This window comes from Acanthaster planci, linkage group LG03, assembly GCF_054643075.1.
Source record: "Acanthaster planci isolate LZ-2023a linkage group LG03, COTS_SCS, whole genome shotgun sequence".
In the NCBI taxonomy this organism is placed as follows: Eukaryota; Metazoa; Echinodermata; class Asteroidea; order Valvatida; family Acanthasteridae; genus Acanthaster; species Acanthaster planci.
The window spans coordinates 12,499,823-12,518,742 of NC_141779.1; the positions used below are offsets into that span (position 1 = coordinate 12,499,823).

Here is an 18,920-nt window from a genome sequence, read left to right on the forward strand (position 1 = left end):
TGCATTTGTAATATCCATGACAAACTTGCTTGTTTAATGTTGTAAAAATATACATTACGGTTATAAATTACCTAATGAATCACTTTGAATGTTTATATACAGCGGCTGTCGAATCCAATACTCATTCCAAAGATTTAATTTCTTCCACAAATGTACCATGTGACCTCCAATTGACTGAATTGTTTGGTTGATTTCATTTGCTCAAGGTTTTGGTGGATATCAGAATCCATAATTTTCAGAAAGAAAAATAAACAATTTAAGGAAGATAATTATATTGAATTAAACATTCAAAGACCACATGAAGAAGCAATTCAATCAATTTTTTAGCTCCTGCTCAGGTTTGTTGTAAATTTCCTCCCGAATGGAAAGCAACCAAGAAGTGGAACTTTTTAAACTATTATTATAAATATCGATGGCAAACCAGGAAAATCGACACAATCTAGTGATTATCAAAAGTATTACGGAGTGAACTGGCTGAAGATTCACTAAATGACCCGTTCACCTGTCACACAAATAATTCAACGATTTCAACCAACAAATCCCCTTTAGAAGTCCATTCACTTGTACGGGATTCTGAAAAGAGCACATAACAGCAAAAATCGCCGACCCCCAGAACAGACGTAACCCTAATAGTCCCAAATCCTCCAATTTCAATATGATTTTACATACACCCTGGGGGGTTGAAGAGACAGTCTACGAGAGAGGATAAAAGCTTTTCGAATTGAATGAAAATCACCCTCCCCCAACTGAAACCGCCTTGGTTTGCACCGACATTCGAAATAATCAATAAGTAATGTGGTTAGTTTCTACCGAGATATCTACAACCTTAAACATGTATTACCTGTCATAAATATTAATTTGAATATCTTGTCTCTATGAAAATAAACGCTGATCGGGAGACTGATGAAAAGGAAGAACAGCACCAATGATACACTTTAAAATATACAGGTAATGCGTTGGAACCCACAACTGGCAATCTATTTGTTGACTTCACAAAAACAAAGAAGTCATAAATGGATGTTAATAACACACCTTTGTGCATTCGTAACACTTCTAGGAATCATTCCTGATTTGGTTGCATAATGTCATAATGTTGCTATGTGATATATAATACAATTTATAGCCAATACGACTGTTGCGTGTATGCAGGTAACTAGCATTTGTCAAAAGAAATAAATAATGGGATTTGTCCGAGTGAAGCAAATAACAGCAACTACGCGCTAACCCCTGAAAAGCAAAGGGGTATCACTGTCTGAAATACAATCTGACACGGATTACTTTTGTTACAACACTTAGCAGACATCAGATAAGAATATAATACATGTATACAACCTACAAATCTCCTCATCTCGTCCAGCAATTTATGAAATGAAATGTAATTCAAATTAACCTATGACCAGAAATTTTGCATTTCTGCCACAAGAGACTTTGAGATCCGTGTCCTTTACGGCAATGGGTATTTCCATTTCCAGCTGGGGCAAAAAGTTGACATACACCTGAAAGAACGAAACGTTTGCCTCAAATTTCACAACTTCACTCATTCCTACCAACTTGAAGATAAGTTTCTACGTAATGTACATGGTGTATGCGTCAAATAAAAACATCCAGAGATAAATGTATGATTCATATTTATATTTACAAAGAAATCAAACTTTTACATACTCCAACCCTAAAATTTACTGCCACTTTCTGTATTTTTGTCACATCTCATTGTCGCACTGGACCAATTTCTGGTGTTTTTTTAAACGAAAATAGGCCTAAGGGGGTAAATGTTAATTTTCACAAAATAATTTTTCAGAAACATTAATATTTTGAACCATAATAAATGACAACTGAAGCACACACTACGAACATTAAGTTGAGATATACTTTGTCTGACCTCCTAAAGAAACAGTTGGCAAAACTATTTCAAACAGCGACAAATTTAGGGAAACTGTTTTTCTACCGAGTGTATGTAAACTTTTCCCCCAACTGCACCCTGTAATACAGCGAAGCGTTCTCACAAATATACTACTCAAAAAGTTAAGGACCACTTCTTAGCTTGTAATTTTTTTCAAGCAATGAGTGGGGTCTAGTTCTTTCACCTTTTGTCAAGAGATAGTGTTCTCCTTGGAATAAAAAAAATTAAAATTAGACAGTTGTAAGAAGGTATTTTCAGCAGTAAAATATCTAACATAAAAAGTATAAACAAATTAAAGGTCTTTAACTTTTTTGAGTAGCGTAAGACAATGTTGCAAATTGTTAAAGCTTCGCTTGGAGAGTGACATGCTAAGAATTTCTCCGAAACTGTCTCAAGTAGGCCTACATCTTAAAAAATTATTTTTTTCATTCAGAAGTGAAGTAGCGATCCTAAGGTTTCCATTCTGGAATATCACTTTACAATTGACATCTTTGTGAACACAGATGTAGGATACGACGCTGATAGATTTGCTTGATTTCCACAGTGCAAAATCGTTTAGGGGCCAGTACATGTACCTTTGATAGCAACTCTGGTGACCTGCGACTCGTCCTGTTGGGTTGTGTCAAGTTTTGTGTTTGATTCAGTGCATTTCCACTTGTGATGAAAAAAAAAATCATAAACAGATCCGGATGTGCACGTCTCCCTGTGACTTTTCAGGCCATTTTATCAGAATTCCGAGACATGTTTGGACACGCAGCGGTAGACGGACCCCAAATGCCTTGTGGAAGGGTCCCGATGAAGACTCTGAACACTTTCTCATTAACGGTGCCGAGTTCATGACAGGAAGTAATATTAAACTGTAATACATTGACCTCATTGAATGACTTACCTTGGTCGTCTCAAGAGAAGGCGCGGCACACACAACTAGGCCTATGATAGACGGAAGTGGCAAAAGCGGGTTAAAGGAAAAACCCTATGGGTGGAGGCAGAAATTTATCCTCGAGTTTTTCATGACAGGAGGAGGGGATATGCAGAGTGAAGTTCCCCAACCTGCGGAAAAATTCAAGGAACTAGACAACTACTGGTACTAATCTTTATCGCAGGAGAGTGTCGAGTGTTGCGGGAAATCATTCATGAAAAAAAACCCCAGCAAACAAATCACATCATGATTTCTCTTTGATGTGTTTGACAATTAGACTTTAAAGTAATCAGAACCAAATCTGGGTCGTACCAAGTCCCATCACAAAAATCACTGATGCTTAATGCAGGGACATTAGGTGACAAAATTTCTGCCAATAGGGACCTACGGAAATACACGAGCCTAGCGGAAACACTATCTGCTTTTGTGAGTGAAACTCATGCGATAAGTTCACTCATTTTACAGAAGACTTTTAGTTTGGTTAAACGTTTCCATGACATAAATTTGACATAACAAAACCCCCCTCAATTAAAAAAGAACACACACACACAAACTGACCAGAGATCCCCAGACAAACACAAAGGGGGCATTTTTTTTCAGGTCCCGCAGTCTAACATTACACCATAAATCCCAAACCCACATACTCTTAAAATATCGTCTTTCTCAAACTTAACTCCTCCTGCACCACGTTTAAGAGCAGGTAAGGGTACAATCGACTCTTCGTTTAAAGGACGCTGTAACTTTGTTTTTCCAGTCCTCTGGCAACAAGGCTACAGTTACTAGGCAATCTAGCTTGTAGAGAGAGTTGAGTGTACCTTGCATGGTCTGTAAACAGTCGGGCAAAAACCGTGCCTTCTGCATCAAACAAATGCGTGTGCAAACTTCGACAAGACCCTCAAAAGCTGTCAAATTTCCTTGATTGTCTCAGCAGCAATTCCCATATCCCAAACCCTAGCTTTGGAATCAGTCTGAACACAAGAGTTCAAATCATATCCATCACCAAACCAAAAATTAAATTATATGCAATACAAAAGGTACCTGCATGAAGAGAGGCTTTCTTTTTTGCAAAGGTGCTTGGGGGGAGGGGATTACAAGTTTAGAGGGTAGGCCACAACAGCTGCAATATTTAATCTACAGTGTACACATGTATTGAGCTAAAATGCAACTTCAGACCTTAATACATTTCCCAGCTTCAAAGAACTCGGAAAAGCTTGTTTTCATTTGATATACTAATCTGTTTGTCCATCTAATCTTTACTCTCTATCTTTTTTACAGTAATATTTTAACATGAAAAGTTCAGACCTTTTTTCTTCTTATCAATTCAACTGAGATTGTTAAAGGTTGGGGAGAAAAATCCACCAAACAGTACTAAATATTAACTGAAGCAGTTTTTTTTTACAAATGAAAATAATGTAACTTTACAGTAGTGGCTATAAGTCGCCCTCTAAAGACAGGCAAGAGTGAGTTGTCTATGTTGCAAAGAGCAAATAAGCCCCCTCGGCTGGCCCCTATGTCAGATGCTTGTACTTGGTGAAAATGTTGTACAGGACTCGCATTGTTGACTTCAGGTCGAGGTTGACTACATCTGTGGATTGGTGAAAAAAATACATGAATATTAATCACATCATGAATATCGATAGTCACCCAGTCTAGTACATCCAGGTCTTGGGTCCAGGGGCCTAAATTCTTTTGTTTTTTTAAAGACTGTCCTTTTTTCCATCTGTAAAAGAATCCTCATTATCCCCTTACCCCCGACAAACGGTAATTGGGTTTCTAAAAAACTGGTGCTTTTAATTCCTAAAAAAAAGGACATGTCTCCAGTCCAATACAAATAGTGGGGACCCAGCTCAAACCTTGTCAGGGGAGAATGAAAAATGAAACAGGTGGTAGCTTTAGATTTTTCCCCGAGGTACCCCGAGAACACCTGTAAATCCTCAAGGTAAACCTCAAGTTACAGGATGTTGAATTTTGCAATCTCCCCTTAGCCATGTTAGCTGAGTGATCCATCTGTCAGTAGCCTACCGACCACATGTTGGTAGCAAAATGTGTTCAGCAGGCAACAAAAAGCATGCAAGCCTGTAACAGATTCATTTTTCTTTGTGTGCCAGAAATCAGTAGTTGTCAACACTCCAGCAAAGCTGTTGTCGCAACTGTCGGTTTCTCAAGATTTGGGGACCAACTGCATCTCCATAATTGTTCAGCAGAATCACACAGCTCTGGCAAGGTTTAAAGTGGGAGGCAAACTTTATGAAGAGAGCAAACTTCTTGATATCTAACAACATTTCATATCACTGCAGAACAGGCACAATGCATAAATACCACCTGATATATATCTGAAGTGAGCACAACTTTCGTCAACTTTTAGATTTACCAGCACGTCAATTTTGATGAACAAATGCCTGGAAAAAGAAACACTTGAGATGCACAGGCAAGTGAGTCTCCAAACAGTAAGTTGTGAACAGGCAAGAATCAAAACTGCATATCTGTTTAAAGAACTTCAGGATGCAGTGCTTCACTATGATGCATTCTATCCTTTACAGGCTGACGTGGTGCAATGCCATTCAAATGACAGGAGGGGAGGAGTTGGAGGGTTAAGACAGGTAAGAAGAGAGGAACAAGGCACAAGATGTTGGGGGAACCGGGAACAAAGTTCTCCAATTTCTTCAACAGTGTGTGTATCAAGGTACTGCTGTCTGGGTGTATTCACAAAAGACAAAGCAGCAAGGAGGAATGGACACCAACATAAAAAAAGACAAGAAAAATTGTAGTAGTATTTTGTGCAAATATCCAAGCCTCTGAAAGAAATGGCACCCAATTTAATCAGTTTTAGCTCTTTTAATTGGAAGGTTTTTCTGTGTTTGCTACATGTATGTCCATGTTACATGATCTCCTTGAAGACACTTGAGGACAGTACTGCTGTGACATCACCCAATGCACTGAAACCCTCCCACTCTCCCCCCCCCCCGTTTAGGAGTTACGTGTACGACTTTTCTGTAAGACACTGTGAAACAGAAATTCAACTCATGGCAACTGATTCCACACAGAATTTTTATGAGCTAAATTAACAAAGAAACACGGACTTTTAAATTGACGCCAACAAACCCAAACTGTGACTTTTTTTTGGCTGAAGCAGCTTCTTGACTGAGATTATCCGTATGTATAATGTCTGAAAAAGAAATTTTTGCTATTTTTTAGCAATCAAGCAGCTGTTTGATGGAAGTATTGCTGAGATGACATCACAATCAATTTTCTGGCTTTTCGCTGTGCCCAAGCAGCAATGTGACTCAAGCTTGTGCAAGATGATATCGTCATTTTACTCATGAATTTGTTTTTATCAGCAATTTAAAAACAAAATGGTACTGCAGCGTTCTTAGCTTAGTCGTAAACTGAATATCAGGTGAGAAGTAAAAGGTGTACAGAATTCCATAAAATTCTATAACGCCTTCTCAGTGACCAAGTGACCAATGTACATCCGCCATTGTTGAAGGCAAAGGTTATGGCACGCAAAACCTAAGTATTTAGTAGTAGACAAGCTCGTAAAGCTTTCCTTCATTAGAAAAACCCGAGGCCAGCACTACATGCAGGACATCCATGGTACAGTACGCTACTGGTGACCACTGAGCCATTTGATAATGAATTCACCTGCCTGGGTATTTATATGAAAATAAGTCCCACTGTCTACTTCAAAATGTATGGGCGTGTGGTTACCATAGAGAATGCTTGCCTAATGCAGTGGTGGTTGATCTCAGTAAAATGGTGCCTTGATGGCAATTGATCAGACTCTGTTGAAAACCCTTTATGGTAAAAAAAAAAAACAAAAAAAACCAAAACAAACCGACACGGTGGATAGAATACAAGAGACGATTCACACTGGATGCATTTAGGGGAAGCAATTGGTGAGTTGGCGAGTGTTAGATCAAGGAAAGAAAATCCAGGCAAAAAGAGACGTTGCAAAGGAGGCAGAAGAGAAACCTGGCTGACGTCATCAGATTTTGTTGTTGTCCCCCTGTTTATATTTGAGGAAGATGACGTAAAGGAGGCGAAGGGTGGATTTCAGGTGACACTGAGCCACATCTAAAGAAAGGAAGGTACATGTACATGATGCAAAAGATGGAATTCATCTTAAAATATGATATGCACAACAGATACAGAACTGTTCATGACAGTGCAGACTGTTTGAAAATACTGCTCTACTAAAGCTCTGTTGATTAGGACTCCACAGATTGAGGGAATGACTTTGAAAGGTGTCATACTTGCAGAAAAATATGTTGCTGAACAGATCTTTGGAGTTAAAACACTTGCTCGAAGTTGAAAGAACCTGACTGACAGACACAGACCACTGGAGAATGGCCTACCCCATACATATGCAGGAAGTATTTTATGGATTACTTAACCAAGGGTTGACCCCAGGGTTAATTGAAGGTTTGGTGGGTGTTTGGCAATTGTTTGTTTCTCTCTTACCCTCTGGCCTTGCTTTAGCTTTAGGTAGTCCAGCATCATCCATGAGGTCAAGAGCAAATGATACGTTGTGAACCTATTGAAAAAACAATATTGTGTGAAATTACTAACGTTGTCATTCATGGCTTGGAAGTGCAAGTATAAGAGATTGTACAGCCATGGTCAAATTGACTGGCTACGGCTATAAAAAACATGTGCATTTTTGGGATGCAGCATACTGGCCACTTCCATAAGCTGTAGCCATGTAAATAAAGCATAACAGACTGGTCTTATCCAAGGAGCGCAAACAGGTCCTAATGGTCGTTTGTCTTGCATGTGCTGTGCTTCTGCATGTTCATACCGGTGTTCAGTGTACACCCGGATATTCCCAACACTTCTCATCTTCCCTGAAGAAGAGACACCATTCTCACATGGTTTCTTAACTTGTAGTTTAATGTTGGGAGTTTACAAAAGCATCCCGAGTTCAGACCTTTTCTTCAAAGAGCATTGGCGTGACGTGGTAGTGGTAGAGGGGTACATAGTAACCTTCTAGGAGTCCCATTAACAAGATGAAATACACACCATCATGAAACTGGGAAAAGAACAAGGCAAGATAGTGCTTGTTGATTAAGTGAAATGGCAGGAGCTTGAGATGTGTCTCAAAAACTCAGTCACTTCCATCCCATTTAGTGGTATTCTTTCTGAGAGTACTGAGAGTGAAAAAGTCAGGAATGGTACACATAATATGCTATACATGATGACATACATATGTACATTTTTGGCATTTAAAATATATTCCTGTGCTAACGCTGTCATGAACTATAGCAAAGAGGCAAAAAAAGGAATATGAGAATCGCTGAGATTGCTAAATTTTTACCTGATTGTCGAGATCTGTGACTTCCAGGTTGAGCTTGTTAAGGTGTTTGTTAGCAAAACTGATGAGAGACTGCCCGTGAAAACAGGAAGGACATTGGTAAGATCTGATGCAGATGTAAACTATTGACGATTTGTGGTCACGTGAAAGGTATTTGTTCTGAGTGAGAAGAAGCTTTGAGAAGCTCCTGCTCGTATTCTCATCTTCGCTACAACGAAGAGAGAGACATTTCATGGCGCTGGTGAAAACCTTCCCCAAATAAAAACACTTTCAAATCAAAACTGACCCACCATTTCAAAACCAGCCTTAAGAATTAATTAGCTACTATGTACAAAATGATACCAGAGTGAAATTCCACAAGTTTTGTAGCTGAAATCACCAAAGCTTCCTGTAGACAAAATTTACGAAAAAAGAATATTTGGAAGTGTATGAAAAAAAAAGCATGGGAGAGGAATTGTCAAAAGTAACTAATTCAGCCCAGTTTTGGAAAGGCGGGTAACATGCGATTACACATCAGAAAAATATTGAATCAAATTTGATTTACAGCATTTCTTCTTACATCCTATTCGTTTTTTACTGTCAAGTTTAATAAACTCATACATACCTTCTTCACAACATTGAGTTTATCCGGTGCATGGTCAAAGAGTGTGTCAAATGCATCCCTCTCTGTGGGGAAATAAACACCAATTAACCATTTAACCACTGATAAATACTAAATCTCTGTATTTGACATTACAATTGAGTGTCTGTGCCTCAAACTTCTTACACTGATAATGACCCCTTTTCTTGTTGCTTACTAGAGATGTACCTTTCTGAAAGTCTCATGCAAAGTGGCTTTGTTCATGCAACAGAAATGAAAATCAAACTTAGTTTGCAGAATGCTACAACACGCGAAAAATACTCACCAAATCTCCCTCCGATTGCCCTGTAATTTGGAAGAGACAACAGAGAGTACTTTATTCATTACAGAATTGACACATTAAGGTAGGTCACACCACACATCTACTAAGATACAGTCAATATTATTCTCTCCAAACAGGGGGACGGCAGGGGACAGGCAGATAAAATTTTCAGTTTAGCTACCTAACAATGATGCGATTGCAAACCACTCTGTTTTTGAGAAAGAAACTCTCCAGGCCTGTAAAACATACTGAGCTTATCTAACTTAGGCAACATAACCAGGTCGCTCACAATCATTCCCAATACACAATTTGCTTTGAGCTGTCTTTAAAGACTTACTCATTTGTTGTAGTGATTTCTTCCGTGACTCTGTTGGTGACCAGCAGATTGTCTTTTTTCTGTTTGTGAAATCAGAGGTGTGAAAATTAAAATGAACTGTATGAAAAATCAGATTATCACAGTTCAATGAAGATGGCAAAAGTCCAACAAAAAGATTGATTGATCTCTGTCTTTGCTTGTACCTTTAACTTTACATGTCACAGTACGTGGATGTTTTGAGGTGTGGTAGCTTTAACACTAAAGCTCTGGCCTCAAATGATAGCACCATTTTCCTCATGAATAGGAATAATTATGGAAACTGAACTGACTGAAAATACAAGGCATATTAAACACAAAGGTAACTTTCAGAGAACTTCGATCCCAGTATCTATATTGTCTTAAATAATATCACCATTTCACTCATGCATATGACAGTGAAAGTCTATCAAACAGAATTGTACATTTCAGAGCATTTTAAACACTGTGATTACATTATCACTTTAAAGGCACAACGTATCTTTCCTCTTTCTTGAAGCCACATCAGATGAATCTTTACCTCTTAAACCTGCATACCTGAACCACGACGACTTTTGCTGACACATACTCCGGAATTCTGATCGGCGCCTTGAAATGAAACGCGAGCGCCACCAAGAGGTGGAGGATTGCTATAAGATTCTTGGAGTGGATACCTGCAGAACAAATTGGAAATGGCTCATATTAATGGATGTGCCACCGAAGGAAGTCCTGTCACAAGGCCCAAACAAGTCCACTCGTGAGTCCTACTGCAACACTAGCTGTAAGTACCGGTACATGTACATAGGATGACAAAGGAAAATTTTGTCACAGTTCACTTTGAAAAGCTTGTATTGTGGCTTAAGCCCGGATGATTTGTGATGGACTTGCAAGAACCTGTGACAGACTTGACCATCACATCTCTGCTGAAACAGTCACTGTAGGTAAACCACAGGAGAGTTTCCCCAATCACTACTTTGTCACCATCTTTGTCTTGAGGCTTCAAGTTTTATTCATTTGATCCTCAAGGTCAAGACCTTCAAGCTTAATGCAGCTACATTTTCTGTTTACAAAATCATCATGACTTTACTGTAAAAAAAAAAAATTGAGTTCTTAATGCAACAACAGTGCGACATCCGAGTGAAAACAAATATGAATGAAACTTTAAGATTAAATATTTACTCTGTGATTTTGCAAAAGTTGTACACATTTCAAATGGAGCAAGATTCAATGATGTCAAATTCTTTTCATTTTCACATTTGCCTAAAGTACAAACCGCCTTTAAAAAAAAAAAAAATCTGAAACCAAATATTGAGCTTGGTGATAACGGTGCAGACCAGATTTGAAAAAAGGGACCCCCTGCATCCACAAAGAGAGTGATGAGAAGTAGGCCGGCTTACTGTCCACACTCCACTTCTGTTGGTTCCATCGGGGAAGACTCATGAGCTTGTTGACCGTGTCCAGCACCACCTGCAGCTTCTGCTTCTGGAAGACTTCCGACTGCATCACCTCCCGAACCTCCAGCTTGATCCCTGCAAGTTTCTCTGTTAAAATGAAAATAAAAAAAAAAAAAAAAAAAAAAAAAGCAGACACAGTGAATGAAAGGTGCCTTTAGATTCCTGGGTGCTTCGTGTCCAGTGCCATCAAATCTGGTACTAACAGTTGTGCACACTTGGTATGAGGAGACGTCCTTACAGCGATTATATCACACTGATGAACAAAGTCTTACCCTTGAAGCACAGGAGCACTTGGCAAATCGCAACAATCTTCTGGCCAAAGAGGTACATGTACTTAAAGAGCGTGAACCATCTGCATACGAGCATGCTGTCACCACAGTTGCAGCATTTAATGATACAGTGCACGGTTAAGAGGTGAGCATGGTGAAGCCAATTTTGCAAAACATTATGGGAAAAATGGTCAACATCCACGCACTTGGCCATATCCCTCCACAGCGAAGGCTTGGCAGTTTCTGCTTTTGTTTGGACGTTTCCGATTTCAGTTGGAATTTGTGTGCAAAAACAATGAGGAAGGAATTTGCGAAGGTCAAAGTGCATGTACTGCCACCTGGACTATCAAGATAACATGAAGCAGCAGGATAATTATAGACAAGATGTTGACAATGAAACTTAGAAGAGCCCAACTGCAGGAAAACACTTGGTGGTAAATAGTAAAGTGGATCACTTCTTAACCTCGGATGCTGTCAGGGGTAAATATACCTGTAAGAAACAGGCCCTGGTATAAGACAAAGGCAACTTGCAGGTTGCTCGTTTTACCAGTACTTGTCAATAAAATTTGCCGTTTACCTAAGAGGTTCCCCAGAATCTGTCCATCGTAGAGATCCTCCTCAAGATCTCGCACAATGACTCTTTGTTCTTTCATCTCCTCATTGATCCAATCCATCAGCACCTGATCAAACGATCAATGTAAAAATCAGTGCGGTGAGTTGCAAGCTGTGCACAACATTCACGGTTACATTTCATGGTGCAAACGTCACCCTCCCGCTTCATGTGCATCTCTGAGGCAAAGAGGGAAGTCACAGCATTTCTAAAGTGTCGGGCATTATCTGCAGTACAGCATTTCTATACCATCTGACCTCAAGCTCATTATCATCAAAGGACACACTATGGGCGATTGTTTTTTTACACTCTTGATGGTGCATCGCTAAAGGTGAAAATGAGAGAACCACATGCCCTTTGTGTGTGAAAGAAAACCATAAATGTCAATAAAGCAGTGCTGATTTGGAATACATTCATATACATGTATGTGTATGCAATGGTTGGTTGCATCCCAACGTAATTGCATAGCAGTGTACATGTACATACACAAACATACCAACTGCCATCAACTTACAATGTAGAAATATATGGGGATCTAAACTTTGCCATTTGCCACACACTTCAAATTGAGCCTTCTCATCTCACCTGTATAAGCTCCTTGAGTTTGGGGTCCTCTCTGGAGTCTGGCTCAATCATCGACCTCTCCTCTCCATTCTCTATAGGATAATAATAATCAAATTAATAAATACATGTATGCAGGCTGAATTTCATCCATTTCCCGACTACTGCCAGGCCTCAGGAAGGAAAGTCTAGTGTCAATTTCAAACATGGGAATAAGCAGCAAAATCGACTGGCTGACAAAGATAACTTGACACCGAATTAGCTCAGTCCCGATCCCCTGCAGACGTAAGGTGTAGATACTAGTATGTATACATTACATTTCGAATGGTAACCTGTTTTCTCCTCAGTGGAACTTTCTGCTGTGCTTTTCTGTGAATACAGGCATGGCTCCAACGAAACGGGAAGGTTCATACATGTACATGTACAGTACAAATTTATTGTTGGTGGTAATGATCCCCAGCAACGTACAATGTTACGATCCTGTTTCAGAAGGACTGGTGTACAATGTTTCAGAACTACATGTACATGTACATGTCCATATATGTACAAAGAAAACGGTGTTCACAAAATTTACAGTTGTTTCACAATTGGCCTCAGAATAAAGTTGTATACATTTCCCATGCCTTTTTATACATGTACTCCCTGGTGAAACTGGGATCCATCCTGATTGACATATGGTTCAGGTTTCTCATTCCTACATGTACATCAAGATTCTTTAGGTTTTTCTAAGATATTTATCTGAAGGTTTCCTTGCTGTCTCTCAGGCTGCCTTTTATCTGTCTTCTCTCCTGATGTTTCCTTCAGTATCAGTACTTTGAGGAATTCATTCTTTGGCACATATTGTAAATTTGGTGGGAACCAGCTAAAAACAATCATTTGTGCCACACCAAAAACTGGCCCTTGTTTCTGCTCACCAGCATTCGTGCTGAGACAGGTTGCATCTTTAAGTGGTTGTACCTGTAGGTATGTATACATGTACCTGTAAGTCATGAATACCAGTAGGTCCAATGAGTAAGCCAAGGCTCACTCTTGCAGGATCAATAGAAACTGCATGACACATGTGTTCCCTCTATGTACATGTACCAGTAAATATGTATGGTACATGTACATGAGTGTATGTAATTATGACCATTTAATTTAAAGGGGCTACCGTACAGTATCTCACAGAAAATTTTTTTGAGATTGAGTTTTTCCTTAAACGTGGCTTGTCTGTGTATTATTCAAAGTGGATTAAAATTAGGCTACATGTAGATCTAAAAGTACTGTACATGAACTGGCTACGTCTGGGAATAACACATGCTCGGATTAAGAGCCACTGGCTAGCGGCTGCAAATACTTCCCATAAAGGCATATGTTACTGCGGGGCCGTGGCTACGACTTTAAGTGTACCAGTACATGTACACCAAAACTCTGATCCTTAGACTACAAGTGAAGGTTGACAATCATAGCGCATGTACATGTATGTGCGATCTTTCAGTTGACAAGATCCTGCCCCAGAAAAGCTTTAGGAAAAAAAGGAAAGGAAAACATTAGGACAAGTGGTTCTCTTCTTGAATGCACTTGGGACTTTGCCAGTTTCGAAACGGTGATCCCAGCTTAAGAGTGCTCCCTTTTGCCCTGCCAACCCCGTGATCATCATCGTGGCAGACAGCCATGAGCCACTTCATAACAAGGAGGGCCTTCTGGTCAAACAATCCTTGCTATCAAATCAAACCCGTCCTCATTGCTGTCAATCCCATAATCCCCTTGGCTGACTGCAGTCTCTCAACACCGTGCCACTAAGCCCAAATGCTACACATACAATGTACATTCGGCTACAAGTTGATACTCGATACAGTCGTATGCTGTACTTTACATGTAGATCCAAACTGCTTGATACCAGTACATCAAGAATGGCAAAATATTTCTCTGAACATGATCTCTTTGAGAATAAATATGACAATGTATATTCAGTTCTGGTGGAAAGGGCTTAAAATTCTTCCTGATCAAGCTGCACTTGTACCACGTCTATAATCATAGATCCTAATACTACATGCTGATATGGCAAGACTACACCCACGCGTGTTGTTAATACTGATACTGTTAATGCTGTCACTGCGATTTGAAGCTTCAACTCTGCTACGTAAATTTTGAGCGTGCTCCAAATTTTGGCCCGACTTTCCTGTCCATGAAGACCCTACCACATAGCTCTCAGCTCCTACTGAGTTATTGGTACGATGTGCAACATCTCATCACAATTGGCCACACTCTCGTGAATGTATGAGGATGTACGTGTAGTAAGATCGTGTTTGAGTGTGATGGGGGTTTTAGATACAAATGTACAGACATGTACACAGTCAAACCTCAATAAGACGAGCACTGTTAATACAAGGTTCCTGTCATAACAGGAAAAGTTCAGGTCCCAAGTCTTTGTTTTTCCTTGCTTTCCACTCCTGATAATACAAGGTTCCTGTTATAACAAGGTCATTTGAAAAGTCCCAAGGACCTCTTATTAACAAGGTTCACAGTACCTGAACACACACTTAATGGACATGCAACTAGACTTTGAAGTCCACGGCACTGGGAATACATGTACATGTACTGTACTTGTGCAATGCTTGTACATGTAGGCTATGTACATGTACATGCTCTAGTATTTTTGTACGTACACTGAATGACTTTTAGCAATTTCATCTTTAAGGAGGCAACCATGGGGAGGAAAATACACAGGGCCCATCAAAGGAAAGGCAACAAACCTGATAAAGAAGAATTTGAAACTAGAAAACTGATCTTACCGAGGATGAAGTTGTCTGGGGTCAGCTCCACAGGGCTGGCTGGTGCCTCCAGGGCATTCCTGCCATCGCTGTTCAGGTCATTCACTGTGAATGAACAAACAACGCAGGACTTAAGATCAGACAATTTACAAACGGAGCTCAGTCACGCAACACGCAGCCACACTCTTCAGGAAATTACACACAGCATTTACAACTCCTATTTCTGCACTTCAAACCGTGATTCCTGGGCAGTGTGCCAGAATTCTTCCCAAAAAATCTGCAATGTCTAGAAAAAACATTGGTGTACAGTTTACACTACAGACAAAAATCAAGTGTATACATGTACCCGTACATCATGTTCAGAATACATGTATAATATCAAGCCAAGTGTAAAACACCAGTAACTGGGCTTGGCTGTCCTAAATCCACCAAAGTAACTGCCAAAACAAGGGCTTGATTTTGACAGATTTTGACGGATTTTGTACAATCTGAACACATGACAGAAATCTCCAAAGCCCAATAATGCGACAACCACATTACATGTACATATACATATACATGTAGGTGCTTACTGGTTCATGAGGCACAACTGCGATGTGTGCTAACTCTGCTACATGTACATGCCAGTTTTACAAAAACAATGGGCGTGCTTTGGTGTTTGTTGTAACATTATTATCTGTAGCGGGAAGTGGGAAGGAAGGAAATGAAACTAGGACATGTGGTAGAGTGAAAGTAATACCGCACACTTGGAGCTCTGAGCACTGCTTGAGTATCCAGTGAACAGGTGAAGGGCCAAAGCGCAGTGGCCGACAGGAAAAAGTGGTCTATCTTTACCGTACGAGTGTACACTTTCAGCGCTCAAAACTTTGGTCATAAATAAACTGCGACTACAGCACACGTATCAAACGCTGTATGAGCTGATATTGTGAGTGACTTAGTGACAGACTGTTTGGCGACTTGGGTACGTACAATACTGAAGTATAAGTGTAAGTTTTCTTTGTTGACACTTCCACATACTGGCATGACTGGGTTACATGTACTAGTACATGTGTGTTTATGCATGGCTGCAATGTACTCTATATGTACATGTACCATACCACTACATGTAGCGGAATATGCCCAGAGGATAAACTGGTCATTTCAGGCTGAAGTACCCTGCATGTACTTTTTCAGTCAATGAAAGAAATGTACATGTGTACACGCAAGCATTTCCAAGACAGTTACATGTACATGTATAATGCTTGTTCACACGATCCCTGATTCCTGTAAATGTAACCTCAACTCACACTCTAACCTCACTGATAACTGTCACTTTGGGGTGGGGCAAATTGTGAGATGGCACATAGCAGACTAACAGTACCATTGGAAGAACGTTGCCATACAGGTCAGGGACTGTGCAGACTACATGTCTAAATCATGTGTCATGTGAATTCACAGTATGAAATGTGATTTCAACCACTCAGATGAAATTTATAGCATCAGTGACACTACGGCTGGTATGTGTGTGTGTACATGTGATTGTACTGGTAAATTGCCAATTTAAACGTTTGTATGGTGGCCAGCAAAGAGTAATATTTGGAATCCCTAAGACACTTTTGGCCCAAACCAAATCTAAAATTCCCCAAATTGTGAAAAAAACTATGGCACACTCTTGTCTCAAACTTTTACATGTCCACGAACAGCAAATGTACACATGTTTGTCCTGTACATGTACATGGTGAAGCTCAGCTTCTGCATCTGAAATCCGTTGTGTGGCCCAGTCTGTAAAATGAGTCATGAGAACATTTGTTTTCAAAAATTTGCTTCAGTTTGCATCAGAAAAAGCAAGCAAGCTCTTTGTCTTTGTTCACTTTGTTTGGTATCCTGATGACAACAGATAGTGTTGCAGTTGAAAATGTTGAGGATTCCTACTGATTGCCCATAGTGCAAGACTCTTTAAAAGGCCCGTAACTCAAAATAAGCTCTGGCAACTTGTGAGTCATTTTTGCAGGACAGGTCATACAGGTATGTTTACATCTGATGTACATGTACCTTCCAAATCCTCCAAAACCTCATGATAGATTTTGAAGGCTCCAGGCTGATTAGGGTTTACAAATTTGTAAACTCCACTGGCATTCTTGTTCAAAAGCTTTTATATGAATCATCCTAAATCTCAACACTGCAGAGTAAAGCAATGTCATTGGCACATTTTAAGTTGTACAAGTATGACAACACTACCGTATGTTTGCATGTAAGACGGATTGGACACAGCAGTGTTGTACCATAGAGCTACAAACCCTATGGTTGTACCCACTTGGGGTGTTTCATGTGTTGGTTGGCAAAGTGGTTCTTTCTTCCCCTTCCACCTGTACGGTCCAGGTTCGATTCTTGGCTTGGTCCGCAGGTGGATTGGGTTTGCAGTCCCTATTATGTGATTCTGTGGGTTTGACCCAGAATATTCCTCTGGGGTTTCCTCTCACCTCTAAAACTGTGACTGCTTCTGATTGTCTGCTCTCTACAGGTTTCTTCAGGCTCATGAGCTACATGTATGGTGACTATGGCACTCAGTTTAGGAATCCTTGGTGTCATTTCAAGAAATTAAACAATGATAATTAAAATCAGGATGAAAGTCACTGCAAAACCTCTGTGTAATGTAAATTTCACTGGATTCAGGAAATCATGTTTTCAGTTGTACTGCAAATAGAAACCTGAAACTTCATGTTATGATTTCTCACATGTACGTGTAGGATGTGTTTGCATGTGTTAACTTTCAATGCTGTCATTACATGTACATGTACAAGAACTCTAGGAAAATTCTTGCAACATGTTGCCAGAATGGTCAACGTCTGAATTTGACATGGGCTGTTCAGAGTTAACACAAAATAGCAGTCCACAGTTTTTAAGTTCTTGTTGTCCAACAGCTTCAAGTCTCTGTTGATTAAAGACCACTCTGTAAGCCAAGTAATAACAAATTTCCATGGAAACAACTTTTGAAATCCTGCAGTCTTGATCAGGTGATATGCAAGGGCCTACTTTCCATCTCAAAGCAAAGTATTGGCTCGTCTAATCACGGCTGGTGCTGCTGTTCATGTGCCCAGGAGTACGCGTATACTCGTATTAAACACAAATAACATGCTTGAATGCAGAAGCCTTAAAACGCAACCTGCCTTTCAAGTTTAGTCGACAGGACACCTAATAATGTACCCTTACATATCAATCACTTGCAAGTCAAGGTGTGCCTTTTGTGACTGTTGCAACTACATGTACATACATGTACATGTATACATGTAGCTTGCCCTTCTTTTTGCAGGCCCAGTCATGCGAAAGGTTCCCATGCCAAGGCATGATTGTTTGTGCAAACAATTTTTCTTTATTGACGATTCCCAGAAAATTCTGACAATAAAAGTCTGTGACTTTGTGGAAGTTGTAACAAATAAAATCTAGAGGACTATTCAGACTGGTTTCAAAAACAAAATTCGTTTCCATAACATTCCATACATGTATGTACTGGTATGATGTGTGTACGGTACACATGTTCCAGAATATGTTTGTCCCACTGAGAAAATTTTAAAAACAAAACTGATGAGAACATAAGGACAGTGGGATGCAGGGCTTATCTTAATTTCACACATTTCCATGGCAAAAACTCCCTGATGTCCAAGGAAAAACCAGGGTGGCGGTAGGGTACATGTACATACCGGTACATGTACATGTATGTATACATTAGTAACATGTACCGGTACATATGAGCTGCAATGCGCCAGCTAGCCATTAGTCAGACCCTGGCAGCCACTGGTAGTGCAAAACAAGTCAAATATTGTAGGAATTTGTGAGTCAATGTGATAGCCAGATGCCTGCATGCACAGTTACACATGTGTGCCTGATGAGCTGCTCTTACTTTACATTGTGGTCACATCCACATGATTGCACA

General features: G+C 39.8%; 2 protein-coding genes across 5 annotated transcripts in view; one reads left to right on the forward strand and one right to left on the reverse strand.

Moving 5' to 3' along the window:
• LOC110985732 (beta-parvin-like) overlaps positions 1-18,920 on the reverse strand; it is a 22,897-nt gene continuing 3,977 nt past the window's right edge. The window contains exons 1-14 of one of the 3 annotated variants that reach the window (XM_022246968.2): positions 15,583-15,693; positions 15,032-15,115; positions 12,282-12,352; positions 11,664-11,766; positions 10,761-10,904; positions 9,922-10,037; positions 9,370-9,428; positions 9,036-9,055; positions 8,735-8,796; positions 8,134-8,202; positions 7,747-7,848; positions 7,281-7,353; positions 6,792-6,893; positions 1-4,404 (exon numbers count right to left, since the gene is read on the reverse strand). In XM_022246968.2, the coding sequence (XP_022102660.1) occupies positions 6,805-6,893; positions 7,281-7,353; positions 7,747-7,848; positions 8,134-8,202; positions 8,735-8,796; positions 9,036-9,055; positions 9,370-9,428; positions 9,922-10,037; positions 10,761-10,904; positions 11,664-11,766; positions 12,282-12,352; positions 15,032-15,115; position 15,583 (993 nt within the window). In that variant the 5' untranslated portion in view covers positions 15,584-15,693 and the 3' untranslated portion in view covers positions 1-4,404; positions 6,792-6,804. Of the gene's footprint in view, positions 4,405-6,791; positions 6,894-7,280; positions 7,354-7,746; positions 7,849-8,133; positions 8,203-8,734; positions 8,797-9,035; positions 9,056-9,369; positions 9,429-9,921; positions 10,038-10,760; positions 10,905-11,663; positions 11,767-12,281; positions 12,353-15,031; positions 15,116-15,582; positions 15,694-18,920 lie in introns of those variants that run through there. The other 2 variants (XM_022246966.2, XM_022246967.2) reach the window with 2 other exon arrangements.
• The window catches only part of cttn (cortactin), a 20,014-nt gene continuing 16,900 nt past the window's right edge, over positions 15,807-18,920 (forward strand). Inside the window, exon 1 of one of the 2 annotated variants that reach the window (XM_087133924.1) lies at positions 15,807-15,996. The gene's annotated coding sequence lies outside the window, so the exon portion shown is untranslated. The remainder of the gene's footprint in view (positions 15,997-18,920) is intronic. The other variant, XM_087133923.1, reaches the window with a different exon arrangement.